We start from the raw sequence: 24,136 nt of genomic DNA on the forward strand, positions 1-24,136 counted from the left end.
GTGCTGGATCCTGAAACTATGGACCAGTCACAACCCAAGAGAAAGAGCAGTAGGGTTAAGGCTGTGCCTTCCCCCCTGCCTCAGGTGGTGGATCAGCCCTCCCAAGAGGATGATTCTGAGAGCCCTGAAGGAACTGTCCTAGAAGAACTTGAACCTGATCAGGTTGAGTTTCTTGGGACAGGGGGACCTTCAAGGGCAGATCTGAGGCAGGCTCAATTAGACTGCCCCTCTCTTGAACCCCTCAGACAGCTGGCTGCTGCTGAGGCTGCAGGGAATGCTCAAGGTACCCATAGAGTGTATTGGGATGAAGGGCTACTGTACTCAGAGGCTAGAGACCCCAAGCCTGGTGCATCCAGGAGGTTGGTCATACCACTGAAGTTCAGAGGCTTCTTTCTTACCTTGGCCCATGATATTCCCCTTGCAGGACATTTAGGCCAGAACAAGACTTGGGACAGGCTTGTCCCTCACTTTCACTGGCCCCATATGTCAGAAGATACCAAGGAGTTTTGTCGCTCCTGTGTCACCTGCCAAGCCAGTGGCAAATCAGGTGGCACCACAAAGGCCCCCCTCATACCACTACCTGTGGTGGGGGTTCCCTTTGAAAGAGTGGGCATAGATATTGTAGGACCAATGGACCCACAAACAGCATCTGCGCACAGATTCATACTGGTGATAGTGGACCATGCCACCAGGTATCCAGAAGCTATTCCCCTGAGGACCACAACAGCTCCTGTTGTGGCAAGGGCCCTGCTTGGAGTATTCTCCAGAGTGGGCTTTCCAAAGGAGGTCATTTCTGACAGAGGTGCCAACTTCATGTCAGGATACTTGACTGCAATGTGGAAGGAGTGTGGTGTGAACTACAAGTTCACTACACCCTATCACCCACAGTGCAATGGGCTTGTTGAGAGATTCAACAAGACCCTAAAGGGAATGATAAAAGGTTTACCAGACAAGCTTAGGCGAAGATGGGACATCCTTTTACCCTGCCTTCTGTTTGCTTACAGAGAGGTCCCACAAAAGGGGGTTGGCTACAGCCCTTTTGAGCTTTTGTTTGGGCATCCTGTAAGAGGACCCCTGTGTTTGGTAAGGGAAGGATGGGAGAGACCTCTCAGACAACCCAAACTTGACATAGTGGATTATGTACTTGGTCTCCGCTCCAGGATGGCAGAGTATATGAAGAAGGCTTCTAAAAACCTTGAGGCAAGCCAAGAACTCCAAAAAGCTTGGCATGACAAAAAGGCTGTGCTGACTGTTTACCAGCCAGGGCAGAAAGTGTGGGTGTTGGAGCCAGTGGCCCCAGCAGCACTCCAAGACAAATGGTCTGGACCCCACACTATTGTTGAGAAAAAGGGAGAAGTCACCTACTTGGTGGACCTTGGGACTCCCAGAAGCCCCCACAGGGTGCTTCATGTCAACAGATTGAAGGCATATGTTGACAGGGCAGACATGGGGCTACTCATGGCTACAGATGAGGGGCAGGAGGAAGAGAGTGACCCTCTCCCAGACCTGTTGACTCAGAACCCTGATGATGGCTCAGTTGATGGTGTGGTCTTTTCTGACAGCCTCACTGTCCATTAGCACCAGGACTGCAGGCAAGTTCTGCAGTCCTACAGACATATGTTCTCTCTGACCCCAAGTCAGACAAACTGGTGCACCCATGAGGTGGACACTGGTGACAGTCTGCCTGTGAAGAGTAAAATCTACAGGCAACCTGACCATGTCAGGGACTGCATAAAAGTTGAGGTACAAAAGATGTTGGAGCTGGGAGTCATTGAACCTTCAGAGAGCCCTTGGGCTAGTCCTGTAGTTCTTGTGCCAAAACCTCACACCCAAGATGGTAAGAGAGAGATGAGGTTTTGCGTAGACTACAGAGGTCTCAATGCTGTCACTAGGACAGATGCCCACCCAATACCTAGGGCAGATGAGCTCATTGACAGACTGGCAGCTGCTAAGTTTTTGAGCACATTTGACCTAACAGGCTACTGGCAAATCAGACTAGCTGAGAATGCAAAGGCCAAAACTGCTTTCTCGACCCCAGGAGGACATTATCAATTTGTGGTAATGCCCTTTGGTTTGAAGAATGCACCTGCCACTTTCCAAAGGTTGGTGAATCAAGTCCTTACTGGGTTGGATGATTATTGTGCAGCTTATCTTGATGATATTGCTGTCTTTAGCTCCACCTGGGAGGATCACCTGGTCCACCTGAGGAATGTTTTAGAGGCCCTGCAAAAGGCAGGCCTCACTATCAAGGCCACTAAGTGCCAGATAGGGCAGAGCAAGGTTGTGTACCTGGGCCACCTAGTTGGTGGGAGTCAGGTTCAACCACTGGAGAGCAAGATCCAGACCATAAAGGACTGGACTCCTCCAACTACCCAGACTCAGGTCAGAGCTTTCTTGGGCCTGACTGGGTACTACAGAAAGTTTGTTAAGAACTATGGGTCCATTGTGACACCACTTAATGACTTGACCTCCAAGAAAATGCCAAAGAAAGTTCAGTGGACAGTAAGCTGTCAAAAAGCATTTGATGACCTGAAGCAGGCCATGTGCAGTGCACCTATTCTGAAAAGTCCAGACTACTCCAAAGAGTTCATTGTCCAGACAGATGCTTCTGAGTTAGGTGTGGGAGCTGTTCTTTCACAACTGAATGTAGATGGTCAAGACCAGCCCATTGCTTTTATAAGTAGAAGGCTGACCCCTAGAGAGAAACGTTGGTCAGCTATTGAGAGGGAGGCCTTTGCTGTGGTTTGGGCCCTGAAGAAGCTGAGGCCATACTTGTTTGGCACTCACTTCAAGATTCAGACAGACCATAAGCCCCTCTTGTGGCTAAATCAGATGAAGGGTGAAAATCCCAAACTTCTTAGGTGGTCCATTTCCCTACAGGGGATGGACTTCACAGTGGAACATAGACCTGGGACTGACCATGCCAATGCAGATGGACTCTCCAGATATTTCCACTTAGAACATGAAGACTCAACTGGTCAAGGTTAGTTTAATGTCCCTAAGTTTGGGGGGGGGGGGTTGTGTAGGAGAGTAGGGTCTGCTTTCTATGTTCACCCCCACTTTTTGCTTTTGCTTTACTGGTTTTTGACTTAGATGTGGCTGTGGGCCTGCTAATCAGACCCACAGCCCTGCTGTTCTCTCTCTAAATTAATACTATGTACTTTAGGTGCATAACCCAATTGGATAGGATCACCTTATTGGCCCCTGTACAGTGTACCTTAGGTACCCAGGGCATAGGTGTACCCTAGGCCTACCAGGGGCTGCAGCATGTATTATGCCACCCCTGGCCTGGCCTTCCATTATGACACAACTGGCTGATCACTCAGCTGGGGCAAGGTCGTGTAATCACCCCTTGCTTAGGTGTAGTATTCCTATACCTACCCTATATATAGACACATGTGTACCTATCAGTCACTCCTATGGCAGGCCTTAACAACCCTGGAGGCAGAGTGCTTGGTAACATGTGAGATGGTGCTCTAGCATGAGCTGAGCCTGTCTGCAGCTTTCGGAACCATGTCCTTATAGCTGTTCTATGATATAGCCTACCATATACTCTTAAAGTGCCTTATAATCTTAAACGGTTATGGTAACTATGGTTTGGCTTTATCAAAACATGTTGTGTAAGGTGTCTAACACTTTGGAATAATACCCCCACCCCATTTCTGGGGATGAGGATATTATCCCTCCCTTCTAGAGGGAGAAGACATGTTGTAACCTACTTACCCAGTTAAAGTTAACCAGAGCCCAGCATCACAAAATGGATGCTGCTGCCACAGACACGAGTCTGACCTCCTGCTGCTGGGAGTGATCCCGGCAAGGGAGGCTTGGACAATAGGTTTCCTGCCTTGGGAGGTGCTAGCACCACCCCAGAAAGGCCTTAGTGTATTGGGGCAGGGAGGGATGAATAGAATGAGACAGGCCTGGGGCACACAAGGTGTCCCGTGCCTAGTCCAGTTCAAACCGGTGCTGGGGCACTCCAGCCCCAGTCCTGGCGCGAAACTGGACAAAGGGAAGGGGGTGTAACCACCCCCCTCCCAGGTCCCACCCATAAGGCGTGACCTAGCAGGTATCCCAGCCCCCCAGATTAGTACAAGAGTGGGAGTTGGGCCTCAAGACTTTAGATTATCCTGAACCTGCAACTTGAACAGAAACTCTGGACCTTCGACATTCGACGAAAGAAGAAGACTGAAGAATCTCCCTTGTGGCCAAGGAGTGGCTACCCTGTGCAAACAGGCACCATCAAGAGACTACCCTTTGCTTTGCTCCAGTTCTACGAGGGACCGACTGCAGAGCCCGACCAGAGCCTTGACTTCCAGACTTCTCCGACCCTGATCCACATCCACAGCCGTGCTGAGATCCGTGGAGGCGACGAGAGACGTGGGACCGGCTACCTGGGAAAAGTGGCTAGTATCTTCAAGCGCAGCTTCTGAGGCACCCTCGAAGTTGTGCACCGGGGATTGAGAAGCCCCAACCCCAAGCACCATCTGCACCGAAGATCAGCCCCCCACACTCCACGAGTCCTGCGTGGGGCCCTTCTGCATTTTCCTGCTTGCCGCGTCTGTCCGGTTGCTTGCCCGCTGGCTAGTGGCCTTTGAGACGACGCACCCTGAAATCTTCAGCGCTGTTTTGGCTCCTCCAGACTGGCTCCCGCTTCTCTGCAAAGAAGAAGCACCCCAGACCTTCCTGGTCTGCACCAGAAGCAAGTCCTCCGTTCTTCGTGGGTTCCGCTTGCCAAGGCTTGGTGAGTCCTAGTCCAACTTCGACGCCGCCGACAGCAAGAGCCTTCGTGGGACAGCTCGCCTCCTGGTCCTGGTCGTCCTCGACGCTTCCTGGTCCTCGTGGCTGCAGCGACAAACTTCACCTTCACCTGCAATCTTCACGACATCGCCTGGTTCCTTCCTGGTTCCACGTGGTCACTGGCTAGTGACCTTGACTCTGTCCCTTCTGCTTGCAGGTCTCCTCTCTTCTTGATCCCAGCCTTGGGATCCACCGGACACTCTTCACTGACTGCCTGTCAGCATCTTTCTTCAGGCATCCATAGGAGTCGACGACGAAACCCGACGCAACTTCACCCCTATGCACCCGCAGCCTGTGGGCTAGGTAACTTGGGTACTCCGGTGCTCATCAGGATAGTGACTATCCTAGTGTCTAGTTTTCTAGTCTCGACTTCCTAGCTACTCCGGAAGTGTCCTAAATCTATCTAATTCAAAACTGTACTATTGCTAGTGACTTTTACGCATTACGCGTGAGTGTTTCCACTCTGCACCTGAATCCCGTGGGCCTCCCACTTCCTAACCTTTGGTAGTATAGTGTAGCCCCAGCGATTCCCTAGGCCTATCCTATTTCCGTGACAGTGGTCCTTATACCACTTACTTAGTATATGGTTTGCGTGGCCCCTAGGGCCTAACTGTATTACTTACCTGTGTGACTTAATGTATGCTTAAATAAGACTGTGTTGTACTTACCTCTAATCTCATAAAGAGTGCTGAGGGTTTGTCTAGAATAAATACACTTTATTTTGATATATATCTGTTGTGGTGTCCTTTCATTTGGTATTCAAGGGATTATATATGGTATCACAGCTGGCTTCACATGCCATTCAGAGTTTAGCCTAAGACTGCTCTTGTCCATGCTACCACTAGGATAGCTGGTCTATAAGGTTGACTTTACAACCAATCACCATAAGGGTATTTGGACTGATATAAGGTGTACACTAGAACCAGTGACATCATACATCAGGCCAACTTCTCACAAAGATCATCAACAATCAATCAATCAGGAGTTTATAAAGCGCGTTACTCACCCTTGAGGGTCTCAAGGCGCTGGGAGGGGGAGTAGGTGCAGCTCCGGGTCAGTCGAAGAGCCAGGTCTTGAGGTTCTTCCTGAAGGTGTGCAGAGTGGTGGAACGTCTGATGTTGACTGGGAGCTCGTTTCAGGACTTAGCTGGGACATAGGAGAAGGCTCTTCCACCTGCTCTGGTTCTGCGGATGCGAGGTGTCTCTGCCAGGGTGAGGTCGGCGGAGCGGAGGTTCCTTTTGGGTACGTGGAAGGAAACTCTTTTGTTGAGGTATTTGGGTCAATCAACTCATGCTTGAGATTCTGAACTCCAGCCCATCCCAGAGCTGGCTAGATTAAGGCCTATACTCTATTGGCATCATATATGGTCAATCGAGAAGCTACAACCCTAAGGAGATGGCATTTGGGTATCTTGAGTTTTAATAGTACTCAGAAGATCCAGTGGCTGGTCCATTTCGAAGAGTCCTTATAAGATTTGGGGTTGGGCAGTTTTTGGAACAATCCTTACTCTATTTCGTCATCCATGGTAGCTGTGGTCAAATCAAGGTTCTGGGAACAATATGGTTCCTGTAGTGAGTATTCTTGTTTCACAGGCAGCCACACTAGGTTTTTCCTCTTCCATAAAAATACTCCTAGGACAGAGGAATTCTTTTACTTAATTCGCCCTGCACGTGCAGGATCCCTTTTTTTGCAATTCAGGTACGGACATTTGCCAATTGCTATTTTCACCTGAGCATGTTCGTCGTCGCAAGAAAATGTGTCCAGCATGCAGGCTTGCTGATGAGACAGGAGAAAATGTATTGTTTTTGTGTAAAGTACTCTAAATCAAGATTTATGCGGGTAGTTCCTATATGTCTTCTTTTCGGTCTGACTGACCGTGCAAAGGCGCTTAGAATTTGCAAAAGCGATTCTACTAGGATGGTAGTAAATGTAGTCAATAAAATTCTGTTTGCAGCATGGGTAATTAGGCACAATGCGTTTGCCACCTCACTTGTTAGCAATGTAATTGGACTGCTTTTCAGGCGAGCACAGCTCATTTTATTTTTGTATCAATTTTGATGATTATTTTTGTTTAGCAAGATTATATTGGCTTACTGTAAAAAAATTTTAACGGTACTATGAATGAGTATTTTTTATGGAATTTTTCGCAATTTTATCTGGATGACTTTTCCTGTTGAGCTTGAACTTATTTGAAATTGCTGCTAATTAACACTATATGTTTTATTTTGACAACGTATTTAATATTGTGTGTGATAAAATTTTGTATGAGTTTTGACTTTGCACTTGTCGATGAACTATTATGTTCAATCAGTCAATAAAAATGATAATAAAAAAGACAAGGACAAATCAAACACAAGGCTGGACTTCTGATAGGAAGAGATTATGTACTTTCCCACGTAAGGATGGACCTGTACCCTGCCTGAGCCAGGAACAGAGCAGACACTGTCCAAAACAAGGGTGGAATTATAACCTTTATGGGGCAGGATGAGAATGCACACTGTCTGACATAAGGGTGGACCTGTACCCTCTCTGAGTTGAGAAGACCTCATGCACTGTCCCTCTTTGAGGGAAGATCACACAGTGCCCTAAACGTGGTGCTAAAGGAAAACACACATTGTCCAACATATGGGCAGACTTGTTATCTCTCATAGGCAAGAAGAGATTATACCATGTGCAAGACATGAACTATAAAATCTCTAGAAGGTCTATAACATGTCGAGAAGAGATCACTGAGTGGGGCGGGTGTTTCTTCCTTAGGAGGTATCTTCCAACCTTGAACCCCACAACTGAGACAGCTCAAAAGAATCTGCTACTCACTGGTGTCCGGGTCGCTGATCCCAGCGTCAACTTCCTCAACAACTGGAACTCGCTCTTCTGATTTCTGCAAAAAAATGCCTGATGAAGGAAATATAATCAGTTAAAACATGTCAACAACTCCTATGAGTCTCACAAAGTAATTGCATCCAGTTTTGAAGATTGTATAAATACAAATTGAAACCAACAATATTCTTCCTGAAAGATTTAGTGTGAATGAAACGTTTGGTGTCAGTGGATGATATTATCAGTTAGAGTAAAGATTGTGGCTTCAACCAGTCCAAGATCATTGTCCAGTGCAGCTCTCTCAGAAAGGGCTACAGATTCTTTAGAACATGAAGACATTATTCTACACTATAAAATAAATATATTTAAGATCTAGCTAATATATTAGTTCTGTGTGAAAAGGCATTTTATTTAAGAGTGTGAAAATAATTCCTCTAACTCAAATAGCGAAAATTTATAATTTAGATTACAATACTTTGGAAACCTTTTACATACCCTGCCCTAACCCTAGCGCCTTGAGACCCTTATGGGAGAGTAGTCGCGCTTTAACAAACCCCTGATTGATTGATTGATTAATTATTCAACTACACCTTGATAAAATTATATAGACAAACATGTTTCCTCCCACAAAAGATCAATATGCAGGTGGGTATTCAGCAAATTGACTGCAAAGCTTAATTTTCCTAATTTGACTGAAGAAAGGCAAAATGTTAATTTGTGATAACATTATTTGCATATTAAGATGCATCAATAATACTACTAAACAGTTTCAATTCTTTTTTTGAAAAAACAGCCAAATATCCATGTTGTATTTTCTTGATTTATCAATCAATCAGTCAATCAATCAATCAGAACATTTGTAAAGCGCACTACTTACCCGTGAGGGTCTCAAGGCGCTGGGGGGGGGGGGGGGGGGGGATGCTGCTACTGCTTGAATAGCCGGGTCTTGAGGTGTCTTCTGAAGGTAAGCAGGTCCTGGGTCTGCCGTAGGATGATGGGTAGGGTATTCCAGGTCTTGGCGGGGTGGTGGGAGAACGATCTGCTGCCGGAGGTCGCTCTTTGGATGCGGGAGACTGTGGCGAGGGTGAGGTCGGCGGAGCGGAGCTGGCGGTTGGGGGTGTAAATGTCATCTGTTGAGGTATGCTGGTTCGGTGTTGTGGAGTGCCTTGTGTGCGTGGGTGGGGAGCTTGAAGGGGATCCTCTTGTTGACGGGGAGCCAGTGCAGGTCTTTCAGGTGGGGTGTGATGTGGCTGCGGTGAGGGATGTCGAGGATGAGGCATGCAGAGGCGTTTTGGATGCGTTGAAGTAGTTTCAGGAGTTTGGACGAGGCTCCTGCGTAGAGGCATTTCCGTAGTCCAACCTGCTGCTGACGAGGGCCTGGGTGACCGTTCTTCTGGTTTCGGTGGGGATCCACCTGTAGATCTTGCGGAGCATGCGGAGGGTGTTGAAGCAGGAGGACGAGACGGCATTGACCTGATTTGTCATGGAGAGAGTAGAGCCGAGGATAAACCCTAGGTTGCGTGCATGGTCGGTGGCTGTTGGAGCTGTTTCCAGTGCGGTCGGCCACCAGGAGTCATCCCAGGCCGAGGGGGTGGAGCCGAGGATGAGGACTTTCGTCTTGTCCGAGTTTAGCTTCAGTCGGCTGTTCTTCATCCACTCGGTGACGGCTTTCATTCCTTCGTGGAGGTTGGTTTTGGCGGTGAGGAGGTCCTTGGTGAGGGAGAGGATCAGCTGGGTGTCGTTGGCGGAGGAGATGATGTTGAGGTCGTGCAGTTGGGCGTCGTGGCCAAGCGGTGCCATGTAGATGTTGAACAATGTCGGGCTGAGGGATGAGCCCTGGGGTACACCGCAGATGATCTCGGTGGCTTCGGAGCGGAAAGGGGGGAGGCGGGCGCTCTAGGTTCTGCCGGAGAGGAAGGAGGTGGTCCAGTCCAGAGCCCTGTCTTGGATCCCAGCATCGTGGAGGCATGTGCGTAGGGTGCGGTGGCAGACAGTGTCGAAGGCGGCTGACAGGTCCAGGAGGATGAGGGCAGCGGCTTCCTCGTCGTCCAGCAGGGCCCTGATGTCATCAGTGGCTACAAAGAGGGCAGTTTCAATGCTGTGGTTGCTGCGGAACCCGGACTGGGATGGGTCCAGGATGCAGTTCTCCTCGAGGTAACGGGGTCAGTTGTCTGTTGACTGTCTTCTCGATGACCTTCGCCGAGAACGTGAGCAGAGAGATGGGCCGGAATTTCTTGAGGTCCTTGGGGTCTGCCTTGGGTTTTCTGAGTAAGGCGTTGATCTCGGCGTGCTTCCAGCTCTCCGGGAAGGTTGCTGTCTCAAAGGAGATGTTGATGGGTTTCCAGAGATGGGGTGCGATAGTGGTGCTGGCTTTGTTGAAGATGTGGAGTGGGCATGGGTCTGACGGAGATCCGGAGTGGATGGTGATCATGATTTTGATGGTGTCGTCGTCGGTTATGTTGGTCCAGGAGAGCAGGGGGTCGGTGCGGATGTTGGCCGTGGGGACGGAGGTCTCTGTGGTTGTTGGGACGGTCGTTGGGTTGAAGCGGTCGTGGGTGTCTGCGATCTTGCGATGGAAGAAGGTGGCAAGGTAGTGGCCCAGGTCTTGCGAAGGTGGGATGTCGTTGGTGTTGGAGCTGGGTTTGGAGAGTTCCTTCACAATGTTGAAGAGCTCTTTGCTGTTGTGTGCGTTGCTGTCTAGGCGGTCTCTGAGGAGGCCCTTTTGGCGGATCTGATGAGGTGATGGTGTCTGCGGGTGGCGTTCTTGTGGGCTGCGTAGCTGTCCGGTGTCTGTTCACGGTGCCATTTCTTCTTTAGCTTTCGGCAGGTTTGCTTGGAGGCCTGGAGGTCTTCAGTGAACCAGCTGGCTTTATTGCTGGTGGTTGGAGGGTTTCTTGATCGGGCGAGGGTGTTGGCGCAGTCGTCTATAGATTGTCTGAGGTTGCAACGGCGGGGTCAGTGGAGTCGGCGGGTGGGCTCTGGGCGAGGGTGGTGGTTAGCTGGTCTTCGGTGACTTTGCTCCAGCAGCGGCAGGGGATCTGTTGGGTGCGGTGGTGTGTGGTGGGCTTCCGGAAGGTGAAGTGGATGCAGCGATGGTCAGTCCAGTGGAGTTCGGTGGTGTGGTTGAAGGAGACATGGGCGCTTGCGGAGAAGATGGGGTCAAGCGTGTGGCCGTCGGAGTGGGTGGGTGTTGTGACAAGTTGTCTGAGTCCGAGATTGGTGAGGTTGTCGATCAGGGTGGTGGAGTTGGGATCGTTGTTGTTCTCGAGGTGGAAGTTCAGGTCCCCGAGAAGGATGCAGTCTGTGGAGGCAAGGGCGTGCCTACTGACGAAGTCGGTGATGGAGCCGCTGAACTGTGGTTGGGGTCCGGGGGGGTCTGTAGAGGAGGGTTCCTCTGAGGGTGGTGTTGGGATCGGTGTGGATCTGGAAGTGCATGTGTTTGTCAGTGCTGAAGGTGTCGTCTGTGTTGGTCGAGACTCAGAGTGTTCCTGTGGACGATGGCGATTCCTCCTCCTACTCCGTTGGTGCGGTAACCTGCGGGTGATCTTGTAGCCGTCCGGGATGGCTATGGCGATGTCAGGTGCCAAGGAGGGGCTCAGCCAGGTCTCCGTCAAGAAGGCGACATCTGGGAGGTTGAGTCGAGTAGGTCCCAAAGTTCAACGGCGTGTTTGTGGGCGGAGCGGGTGTTGAGAAGAATGCATCTGAGGTGGTTACGTTCTTTCGTGGTGGGTGGGTTTGCAGATCCGCGGCTGGTGAAGCTGCAGTTCTGGCAGGAGAAGGGTCCTTGGGTGCGCTTCGGGGTACCCAGGAAGCAGGTGTGCGGTTGTCCGGTGTTGAGTGCGTGGAGGGTGCTGGCATCGTAGCGGAGACGGGTGTCGTGGCGTTCGCGGGGGCCAGGGGTTCTGGCGCTGGGTGTGGTCCAGACGCGGACAGGTGCAGACAGGCTTCCCTTAGGCGCGCCAGCGGCGCGCCCTCTGCATGTGGCCGCCATAAAAAGGGGAGTTGGGAGGGAGGAGGCAGCTGGGACGAGGGAGCGGACGAATGGGCGAGCGTGGGGCGGGGGCCGCAGGGGACGCAGCGGCGGGAAAAACAGGGGCAGGAACGGCAAAAGGAAAAATAAGGCAAAAGGGCACAGAAAATAAACAGGGAACATGAGACAAATAGCCAAATAATACAGAAGCACTACAATAACAGCAGAAGACAAACCTACGGTCTACCACTGGCCACCAGGGATGAGGCACAGGTGGTAGCCTGCGGGTAGAGAAGGGCCTCGAACTCTCCTCAGCAGCGGCAGCTGGGGCTTGAGGGCAGGACACACAGGTGGTGCTGTGCGGCGTGGGGAGCGATCTGCCTAAGAAGGGTCTAGGGTCGCTATGTTTACTATGTTAGGGTTCTTGTAAACTGCTACGCCACCAATAAATAGCTTTCCCGCAGTACAAAAGAAGACGCAATTAGCAACTCCATCTAAGTGGCTGAACTAACCATTAAAAGCAGCATGCGGAATCTGCTTCTTCACTCATTCTGTGCCGCTTCGAATGGTGTGTGTGGCCACTAAGATCAGTGCACGAATTGAACTAATTTAAAGGCTTTTCTAAAAGCAATGCCTTAAACAAGAAATGATTCTCTATCAGCTGAAAGCCTTGGTGAAAAGGCTTTCCACCCTTTAACAACTAGAAGAGTAAAGAAATAGCAAACTCGCTTTCTACATCCACTGTTTGTGACATTTCATGAAGTTTGCAAACTTCTTCAAAACATTTAGTGAAATCTGTGGAAGTAAAATCCTACAATTTCCTAAATTCCTAAAGACATGAAGACGGTAAGAGGGAGGCATGTTCCTGTGTTCTTGTACAAGGAACTTGTTTTTTAAGTACGCATCCGCATAAGAATAAGCTAATCCAAAATGGTAATTTCTAAAACCATAACTGTCATTTATGCAATCCAACTAACAGGCACAACAAACAGCAAGCAGAAACAACTACAAACGGTTGTACTAATAAGGCGACAAGTGAGGAATATGTGTGCCAGTCCCCAATAATAGACTGTGCACAGTGACTGAGGATAGGGCTTTGATGTCCATCCGCCTTCATAGCCAGCGAGTAGTGTTTGAGGAAGGAGCTGAGTGTGCCACACTGACACACTAACCATAGTCCATGAATAGGGCGTGGATGAACAAAAGTTACTTACCTGTAAACTGTGGTTCTCCAGTATTGGTGTCTTTCATAGATTCACATGCTTGAATATTCCCTGTCGTTAAAGTGGGGGTCCCACGGTACATAACAAAGCAATGTAGTAATAACCCAAGCCCATTAGGCATAAAAGAAAGAAAAACCATAGAGTTTTCATAGATAGACAACTTGTCACTTCTATAACATATCACTGTCGTTATGTTCTAGGCCAAATCCAGCCAATCAGGCGTCCGCACCCTCTAGAACCCTCTCCCCAGAGACTCAGGCTCTCAGATTTTCGTAGCACAAGAGTGACATAAAGTCAAATACACAATAGAGCCTCTGAGGGGAGGTGGGTGGGTCACATGTGAATCTATGAAAGACACCAATACTGGAGAACCACAGTTCACAGGTAAGTAACTTTTGTTCTTCTCCAGTATTGGGGTGTCTTTCATAGATTCACATGCTTGAATAAGAGTAGTGATCAGTGATAGCAGAATAATACAAGGTACATAAGAATCAAAACAATAGCATATACAGTGCAGAAGACTATATGCATATAAAAGCCATATATATATATATATATATTCACTGAAAAAACCATGGGTTTCACACACGTTATAGTTAGGACTTAGCATTTAAAAAACCTTAGAAATTCAGTGAAAAAACCATAGGTTTCACACACGTTATAGTTAAGAATTAGCATTTAAAAAACCTTAGAAATTCAGTGAAAAAAACCATAGGTTTCACACATGTTATAGTTAACTGGACATTTTACTCGTAAAAAACCATTGAAATTGCCCCGTTATAGTTAGTTCAGCTAACTATAACTCGCGCGCCCGCAATGCACTGCTGATGACGTCACATATTACATCACTCATGACATGGTCAGTGACATCACTCATGACATCACTGATGACATCTCAAATGACATCACTGATGACATCACTGATGACATCATCCAGTGAATGTGTGTTTTTCTGAAAATTAAATATGTTTTATATATGTATATCTCAAGGTCGGTGGAAGAATAAATGGGTATATAAGTGTCTAAATGGATGAATTGTTTTTGAAACATTGATTGTATTACTGACTGATTAAGTGTATCTTAGTGAATACATGGCTTAGTGAGTAATGTTTAAATATGTAAATATCTGTATCAGTCTCTCACTTTGTGTATAAGTGGCTGCATGGGTTGGTGTGTAGCTACATGAGTGTCTAAATAGGTTATTAGTTGGTTTTTTGAGTATCAGTATGAGTGTGAGTGTCTGGTTCGGTGAGGGGTATTACGTAGTGCATGGGTGCATGAATGAGTGACTCATTGTTTGTATGTGTTGAAGACAGCATGTGTGCAGGACTGTATGGGTGGATGAGTGTATGTATGGGTGTGTTAGTGAGTGAATGACTGTCTCAATAGTGTCTTTATGTGTAACTACATATGTTTTAAACTAGTATATGTGACTATTGGTGTATATGTGAGTATATGTGAGAGTGAGAGATTGAAAGAGTTCCTGTATGAATAAGTATGTGTTTCTATAAGTGATTGTTTAAAAGACTAAGTATATGTAAGTTTCCGTAGAAGTAAGTGTGGTGGTGTGTGTATAACTGTATATGCAAGTAAATGTATGTTTGATTCTTTATTAGCATGACTAACTATGTGTGTGAGTACCTCTATGGATGAGTGGCATTGTGTAACAGGATGTATACGTGTATGAGTACATATGATGAGTGAGTACATGTATGAGTGACTGTATAGGACTGTTGGTGAATGAGTGGATGTGTATTTGGATCTTAGAATTACTGTATAGGTTGTTGTAACTGAAATTTGTATGTCCATTGTTTTTAAAATTTTAATTTCTATTTTTGATTGTGTGTATCAAAGGTTATATTAGGGGAAGAGGAGGTCTGCCACTCTATCACAAGGATGATGTCATCAGTGATGTCATCAGTGATGTCATTTGAGATGTCATCAGTGATGTCATGAGTGATGTCACTGACCATGTCATGAGTGATGTAATATGTGACGTCATCAGCAGTGCATTGCGGGCGCGCGAGTTATAGTTAGCTGAACTAACTATAACGGGGCAATTTCAATGGTTTTTTACGAGTAAAATGTCCAGTTAACTATAACATGTGTGAAACCTATGGTTTTTTTCACTGAATTTCTAAGGTTTTTTAAATGCTAATTCCTAACTATAACGTGTGTGAAAACCATGGTTTTTTCACTGAATTTCTAAGGTTTTTTAAATGCTAAGTCCTAACTATAACGTGTGTGAAACCCATGGTTTTTTCAGTGAATTTGCAAGGTTTTTTAAATGCTAATTTTGTTTTTTTTCTTCTATTTTTTTAAACATTTTTATTTTAATTTTCTATCCTTTTTTAAAGACTATGGTTAAATTTTTAAAATTCTATAATATGTTTTTTTTAATATATTTTATAAAATAAACATGTAAAATTTATTAGCAATACATTTTTTCCTTTTTTTTTAATTTTTTTTTAGTACGCGTACCGTAAGCTTACGGTAAGCGTACGGTTTACGCAACGTCCGTAATTTATCTACGCTGTTTGCGTAGAGTTACGCAATTTGCGTAGCCGCGCGTCCTCCGCGTGGGACGCGTACGCGTGTACGCTACACGCGCACGTTACGCGGAAGTGTCGGGTAGTGACTGTTATGCGCATGCGCGCAAGCGCGTGTCTTTTTTACGCGCATGCGCACTTTTGCCGTAAGCGTACCGTAAGCGTACCGTAAGCGTACGGTAGGTCATGTGATCATGAAACACAACTTTTGATTGGTTGAAACTACTTTCAGTTCTAGAACTCTCCTACACCACACCCATTCCCCTCATTTCTGCTTGTGATCCCTTGGGAGAAGGAGCTGGTTTGTCTTTGGGATACGATGGCAGAACAGCAGAGCTCTTCTGAGAGTGAGGCTAGCACTAGCAGCACTGTCTTGAGGCAGAGATCGAGGAAACAAAAGCCCTCTTATGTATGGGATTATTTTACTTTTCCTGAAGGCCAGCAAAAGGTGAATGCACCCTTAGTAACTTGCAGGCTGTGTCAGCGTGTACTTTCTAGAGGTAATCCTGACAGGAAGTATTCCTTTGGGAATCACACCATGAAGAGACACCTCCAGGATGTACACAGAAGGACACATGGTCATCTTTTTGGAGGTAACTCTTCAGAAAGACAAGCAAGTACATCCACAGCAGCTCAGCCTGGACCATCATCTGCAGGGCTGACTCCTTCTTCTGCAGGTCAGGTGAGCCCTTCATCTGTGGGGGGAGCATCTCCTTCTGCTGGCCCTCTGGAAATTAACCCTCGTTTTCTGAGGGTTGATATTCGATGTGCCTCTTGTCATGATCTAATTTGTCATAGGGAGACCAGTGTTTCCCTAGTGAACAACAAAATAGATCAGCACACTTGTCACAGAGACTAATTTTTCCATGCTTTCTTTCCTCTGTCCCTGCATGAACACAACGGTTCTTTTAAGAGCCAACCTTATCTTTCATCTTTTTTTTACATATGTTTTTAAAAACTTTTTTTTTTTTTTTACCGTACGCGTACGGTGCGCGTACTTTTTTTTTATTTTTAAAAAAAAACACTAAAAATCAATTATCACATTACAAGGTCCTTGAGAGACTACAATTATTATTATTGACTTACCATACTCACTCAAAAAAATATTTATTCATTTGTTTTTTTAAAAAATAGTTTTAAAAATGGTTCTAGTTTTCGAAAATTTTCTATATCAATCTGAAAAAAAAGAAAAAAGTATTAATATTTTTAAAACAATTTATAATACAGTACACATATTTACATTTTTTTCCCAAAAATATTTTTTGCCTTATTTTTGCTGTTTTCAGAATATATTGCATTTCACTATAAATTGTGAAAGCAATTGCATTCATCATTTTACAGCGGGCAAAAAAAAATAACAATCACAAAGATTGTAATAAAAAAGCCCAGAATCTCTTTTTACTTAAACTTAACATTATAGAAATGCATAATATTCTAAAAAAATATCATCTACCAATAGTTATTTCTTTAAAATACCGTCTGATATGTTTGTTTCAGAAGTATAATCACAATATTATATCTCAAATAACTCCAAAATACATCTGATTCCATTTCCTTTAGGCCAAATAGTAATTTTAAATTTTTTTTGGGAATAAATTTCAAACGGTAATCCAATAAAATTCTAAAGTTTAATTTGTCCAGATCTCACCGATTCTCTGTAACATTTTGGTTCACGAAAATTTTTTGAATAATTTATTAAGTCCACAATAGAATTGGTTACTTTTCCGCATGGCCAAATAGTAATTTTTAAAATCTTTTTTGAAAAAATTTCCAATGGCAGTCCAATAACATTCCAAAATTTAAATTGTGCAGATGTTACCGATTATCTCTAAATTATTGGTTTTTCAAAGTTTCATTTAAAATTAAAAAAGTCCACATTACAATTGGTTATCTTTCCATTAGGCCAAATGATAATTTAAATAATCTTTTTTCTATAAAATTGCAATGGTAATCCAGTAAAATGGTAAAATTATTTTGTCGAGATCTTGCCAAATCTGTCTAAAATTTAGGTTTCAGGAAGATTAGATAGGAATTTGCTAAATCAAAAGGCAAACGTTGCTTGAAAATCAATTGGGAATCATTACACAGTGTCCAGCCTTTTTCACATTTAAGATAAACTGTGTAATGTCCAGAAGTAACAGTAGGTCCATCATGGAAAATTATTGCAACAGTTACAAAAGTTTTTCCTGAAATTGATAATTGCTGTCCTGTAAACTTCTTTATTAAAGTATCCAATTTTGAACCATCAGCTCTACATCGTTGCATCATTAAAATTACATACTGTCCGTATTCCTTTAAAATTAATGTTGAAAACATGTCAGATTTACACTCACCACATTTCATGCTATGATTAGCATCTTTAACTAATTTTGCAAAAGTAACTGTTTTACTCTCTGGCAATGTCAAATAAATAAACCTTTCATTATCAACATTAGAGCCACATATATTATAACAATTTTCACAACTATGTTCCCATTTATAAGAGAGACCAAAAAAAATTTCGATGGGAACTCCTTCTTCTTCCACTACCTGAAGAAAATACAACAAGAATTCCTGTGCGTCTTGCTGTACATTTTGAGAAAACTGTGTTCGTCCTGAACATACATCTAAAAGTTTTCTAATTTCAGTAGCACTTTCTATTTGAGTTTAATCTTTACTTAGCTTTTGAAAAAGGAGAGTCAGCTCTGAACAGAATCTTTTTCCCTGATTTACTATTATCTGCTCTTGCAAACTTTCCAGATAAAATGCAACATTCAGCACTACATTTGCGTAGCAGTTGACACCAGAGCTATTTTCAAAATGACATCCTACAACCTGTTCTTCATTTTCCTTTTTCTTTTTGCTTACAATTACATCACTCCTCTTTTTTTTCCTCTTCTCTACATCTTCATTACAGATATTCTCATTTTTTCTTTTACGAGAAACTACACGTTTCTCTAACACAGGATACTGACCTAAATGAGGAGCATAGCTTCTTCTTAATCTATTATACTCCTTTACACAGTTTGTATCAGCACTAACTTTTGAGTCATCAAAGTCTATCATGAATAAACCTGATAATGTTTTCACTCGTGACAAAGCAACATATGCCATACCCTCTTTGAACACAGTTGAACCAATGTTCACAAATGCACAATCTACAGTCAATCCTTGAGACTTGTGAATAGTTACAGCATATGCTAGCGAAAACGGAAACTGCTTCCTACGTACATATAAGTCTTTCACAAGCATGAAACGAACTGAACAACGACAAATGTCTTTAACTTCTTCTATCTGATCAAATTTTATTTTTAAACATTCAATTCCATCTTTTTTCTGATAATTAATAAAACCCACAACTCTTCCCATCGCTCCATTAACTAAACCTTTTTCAACATCCAAATTTCTTCTTAAAAATACTCTACAGTTCATGCAAACATATAGATTTTTTTCTAATCCAGCTGTTTTGGAGATGTTCTTCTCTAGTGAGTCCAATTTATTTTTCATTTTGCCTGTTACTGTGACAGTAATTCTTCCATCCTCAATTTTGTCCACTGCTTCCAATTTCCTGATCTCTTCCTTTTCCAATTTCAAAAGCTCCTCATTGAATATTGAGCATTCACGTAGAGTTGGCATTAAGCAGATGACACTTTTGTTTTCTGCAATGTTCTTGTATATCTTCTCTGCAACTATTTCTTCCTTTGGAAATAAATTATGTAGCAGCCGACTCTGTAATGCTTTTTTGCCAACTTCTGTGAGTAGTCCAATCCTGATATCTTTCAGAATACTTCCATATTCTTCATCGTTTGCTTGCCTCATATTAGTAGTAAGTTCCTTGTACTCAAAGAAGGACCAAATATTTGTATTTCCGATGCTTCCCAATGACTTCTTCGTGTCTTCATGTGTGACAGTATTAAACACTGGTTGTCCTTTAACTGGAGTAAGTTGCAAAAGATCTCCAAAAACTATGACGTGTTTTCCACCAAATAACATGTCATAGTCTGTCTTCAAAATTTGCTGCATTCTTAAATGCACAAAGGCAAGCATTAAGTTTGATACCATGCTCACCTCATCAATAATGAGAACTTGCATCTTCTTCAATACTCTTGAAACTTCCAAGGATGCTTCTCCAGTTAGCTTGTTGAATTGTATTTTGTTCTCATGCTCCACTGGTAACATTAGCAAACGATGTAAAGTGATTCCTTTTATGTTATATGCTGCTAACCCAGTTGGAGCAGTAACCACACAAGACAAAGTAGAATCCGTTTTTTGCTTTAGGTAGCTTCTGATGACTTTTATTAGGAAACTTTTTCCAGTTCCAGCTTGTCCGCTTACATACATCCTGATTGGATGAAATGATGTGCATGAGCACTCTTTTTTTTCATGTAGAAATCCGTGATCAATTTTGTTTTTGATCTCTTCATAAATTTGTTGCTGCTCTTGATTCGGTTGTCTTTCCAAATTTTCTAAGTCTATAAATTCTTCTTGAGCTTGATTCATAGCCGTTTCCACTTCATTCATGGCTATTGATGCTTCATTTTCAACGATTGGTTGTCCTAGGGGATCTTGACTGAGTGTTCCTGAACTTTGGCTGTCCTGAGAACTATCTCTAGCTATTTCTGCTGCAATTGTAGTTTCCTGTTCAATTTCTTCATTTAACATTTGCAGATAAGTTGAGAATGTACTGCATTGTATGCTGTCTTTGCAAGCATTAAAAGAATCTTCATAGCTCTGGAATTCTCCCAGTAGTTCATCCTCTGTACGCCATGGTTTAAACAACTGTAAAAGAGCCAAGTAGTAAAATTCCTTCTTGTCAGTAGTGTCGCAACTCAGCTTCCGGTGATTTATCAAACTTCCTTTTGTTTGCTTCACCAATTCACCAAAATTGCCCAAATTATTCTTCTTGACTTCGAGTAGAGACTTGCAGAAGATAACCTATCTGAACATTCGTAGGATCCAATTTCTCGATGCGATAACATCTTCAAACTGAAACTGTACAGCTTCTTACTGACAGTCTTCTCGTGAGAAATCTCTTCCCACATTTCCTTCAATTCTGTTTTTTCTGATTTTGTAATGTAAGACGTTACATATCGAGCAACAGCAATGGAATTGTCAGCAACATACTGTATATCCATGTTAGCGTTCCACATGGATAAAATGACTGGGTTGTAGTCATTTATATTTTTTGATTCTTCTTTTCTTTTAAGGTTGTAGGTATTCTTAGGTGATTTTCTTGTGATAGTATGTCTCACAGCTGACATAAAACTGTTTACTCTTCCATTTGAAAGAACAGGTCTAGGAAATCCAAATCGACATTTAGTGTAGTATTTTTCTTTGCTCTTGTATTTCCGTCGACAGTATTTTCCACACCGATGACTTTGGAAACGTAAAACTTGCTCCTTTAACTTGTTCTCTTCTGTGCTTTTTGGTATAGCACATGTTGCATATTCTTCAATGTAAGATAACACTGCTTCATCAGTATCTGTTCCAAACTTTGGGGCATCCTTGATCCACAACAGCATATGAATATGAGGAGCACCTCTTGCCTGGTACTCTTTTCTCCAAAAGAAATCCACTACTTCTCCAAGGGGTGGATTTTTTTTATTGCAGATGAAGGACATCATAGCCTCAAATCTATGATTGAAATATCTGCAAACATTAACCGGATCCAATGAGCACAGTTCTCCTGCTGTCTTGTATTCGATGTTTTTAATGTTTGAATTGGCCTCTCGTAGAAAATCCAGTAAATCATCCCAAGCGTACTCGGCACAGCTTAGGGTAAGGAACCATGTTGGTGTTCCTAAATTCCGTAACATGCATTTTAGTTCACCATGGCGTCTGTACCAATATTCATTTGTCCCACGCTGACAAGCCATCAGATTGATCAGTTGTGTTTCCAAATGATCATCTCGGTGCTGCACTTTCTCCATAAAATCCTTAGCAGACACATTTTGTAAATGTACTCCACTTTTTAAAATGTGATTTACTGCATAAGACAGTGCAGACAAGTCGCTTTCAAATAAAAGATGGAACAAATAAGGAATACTTTGTCGAAATCTGGGATCTTCAGCATATAGTCTTGTAGTCCGATACTCAGAAGCTGGAATCTGTTCTGGACGTTCATCATATCGTCCTCCTTTTCCTTTAGGAAACAGCTGGGGAAAACATCGAGCTTCCAAGCTCTCCTCCCATACACTCACGGGAGTTCCTTTTGCTTTCTTCATCTGAAAGAGATCAATATTGTCTCCCATAACTTCTTTCGAATGAAGAGGATGTATGCTAAAATGTTCATAAATTTCTTCTTCCTTTGACTTGTCCACTTTTTCAATTTGTCCAGTTGGTGTTTCTGTGTCTTCTTGTAAATCTTCTTCTTCTTCTTCTTCTATATAAATTGATTCATACCATTTGTTATTCTTTTTCAAATACAAATTTGCTCTTTGTACTTTCCGCACATCTACCAGCTCCTGCCAAATCTTCTTATTCTTTGTAGGTACACCATTAACCAGAATAATTAATGGTTCAGTTTCCAAAGTATCCGCATCAATAGTTTCCATATTTTTTTTCAAATCCAAGGGCAAATACACCACTCTACCTTTTAAACCTCTCAGTAAATCTGAAGGAGGTAATTTACCAGTTTTCGTCTCCATACGTACTATGGTCTGGAACGGATGAACACATTGAATGAGTATAGACTCATATGTATTTAATTCAGAAAGTTCAGCAGGAATAGCATCCAATTCTAAATTATTATGTACAGCTCTGGTCGGCATTCTATTTTCCTCTAACTTGTTGTAACAGTATTTACAAATACGCTGATCTTCACCCAATTCAAAACAATTTTCTAGAAATATATATGTGGCAAAATCCTTCCACTTATAATTATCTTCATTTTCACTCTTTCTGTAGAGATCAACATTCCTAGTTTGTTTTCTATAATGAGTTCTGCGGCAACAAATACAAGTAAAATTTGGTCTTTCTGAGGAAATATGAATTTTGTGATCAGTTATGTCCCCTATCGTAGACCCCAACGGCTCCATGTGCATGCTATAAGTACATGTATGTTCCCTCCAGTTCCAGTTTTGAAGACGCAAATACATGTGCGTCCACCGTCAACATGTCCTCTTTCAGATCCGCCATGAATGGGTCAGATATTCCATTCCTAAGTATGAAAGGCCACCGACTTTATGTGGTTCACTTTCCACATTTTACAGATTCAGGCGAGTAGGCCCTGAATTCTGCCATCAAGCCTTTTTCTGCCTTCTGCCTCCGAGAGCTCCAGTCTGAGCCTGCATCTGTATCCATGAACTTTGTCCTACTCCCTGCGCGGCTAACGGTGCCTGATCCAGCCTGTTGCCTGCCAAAAACTGTATTTCACCTTCAAGATTATCTGCTCCGCTCCTCATCTGATGCATTCCTGTCTAGTAGTTTAGGTAAACATTCCTCCAGCTACCGTGCAAGGGGCCAGGCCTCACTGTCCTCATGCAAGTAATTCATAGCCCCTGTTACCATGGAAGATTCCTGCCCCCTCGCATCTCATGTAGACACTTAGACGCTTGTACACGCACCAACAGTCAGTATAGAATAGATTCTGTCCAAGAGACCTTTCCTTTTGGATAATACAGTTCTTTAAACATAAGATATTAGATATGATTTGGGATTAGGTTGACATGACCCCCCAGACTTCTGTCTCCACATGTAGAGCTAAATGTCAAGTCCCCTTCACCCTCTAGTTGCACGTCAATCACACGTCATGCGGCTGCGCGCGCATCTCTGCCAAATATTTCTGCTGACATTGCAGGATTCTATTATGGATCCACCCACTTGTGACATCATGTATAATGACGTTTTCTAAGTTACGCCTATATGTCCGCCTTTTTTAGTTACGTATGCATATTTTATCTATCTTATCAACTGTTACGCCTCCTGCATCTGTTTCACTGTAATGCATTTCTTATAAAAATGATTACCTGTCAATAATGTATTGCCTTCCTTCCTGAACCCTCATGGTGATGGAATGTGAAGCCTGCAGTTCGAACTGTATTTCCTTTGTAGAGGAATAAAGCCTTTTAGAACCTCTAATACCACGGATTCTGCCTCTTATATTTACTGAGTTATTCTTACTAGAATTTACCGCATAAAAAATAGTACCGGTAATGAAATATTTACCACATAAATTGGCGCCCGAATAGGGACACTTTCTCATCTCACGCGCCGGAGGTACGTTGCAGGCCCGGTCTCCTGCCACAGCTGAACGGACAAAAACGCGTACCTGCAGGATTTCCTGTATCTCCCTCCGGCCAAGCGGGGGCGACTGAGGCTGCGATCAACACCCAGACGAGGCGGTGAGAAGTGCGAAGTATCCCGACCAGAGCCTAGCTGAGAGAGCAAGATCCGAGGTATACAGAGGCCCACCAGGTTCCGAAGTTCCGAGTCCAGTCGAGTCGAGTCCAGTCCGGTCCAGTTTCAGTTCAGTTCCGAGGCCTTCCGTTCCGAGCTACCCGGTGAGTACCATTGCCGGGGAGGCATTTAAACGTGCCGGTCAAGACGGGTTTGGGTACACAAATCCGGTCTGCACTGTTTCAGCAGTGTATCTGTACTGTTTAGCAGTATATCCAGTATGTCTTGCATATAAATAAGTATTATCTAGTGTCAGTATTATGTCAGTAACTAGTTTTCTATTAGTTATCATCGTTCGTTAAACTGTTAAATGTTAAATGTTTTAATACGTTCTATACATTGTGGTGTGAATGATTGGTCATTATTGTGTTTATTGTATAAAGTGTGTTCTAGTAATAAGG

At 43.8% G+C, this 24,136-nt stretch overlaps 1 protein-coding gene across 10 annotated transcripts in view; it reads right to left on the reverse strand.

Annotated features, from left to right (window-relative positions):
• The window catches only part of LOC146799811 (uncharacterized), a 373,412-nt gene that overhangs the window by 40,532 nt on the left and 308,744 nt on the right, over positions 1-24,136 (reverse strand). For 9 of the 10 annotated variants that reach the window (XM_085620688.1, XM_085620685.1, XM_085620690.1 and 6 more), the window contains one exon: positions 7,615-7,692. The exons of the other annotated variant lie outside the window; for it this stretch is intronic. In XM_085620688.1, the coding sequence (XP_085476814.1) occupies positions 7,615-7,692 (78 nt within the window). The remainder of the gene's footprint in view (positions 1-7,614; positions 7,693-24,136) is intronic. 10 annotated transcript variants of the gene reach the window in all.

Source organism: Triturus cristatus, chromosome 8 (assembly GCF_964204655.1).
Source record: "Triturus cristatus chromosome 8, aTriCri1.1, whole genome shotgun sequence".
Taxonomy (NCBI): domain Eukaryota; kingdom Metazoa; phylum Chordata; class Amphibia; order Caudata; family Salamandridae; genus Triturus; species Triturus cristatus.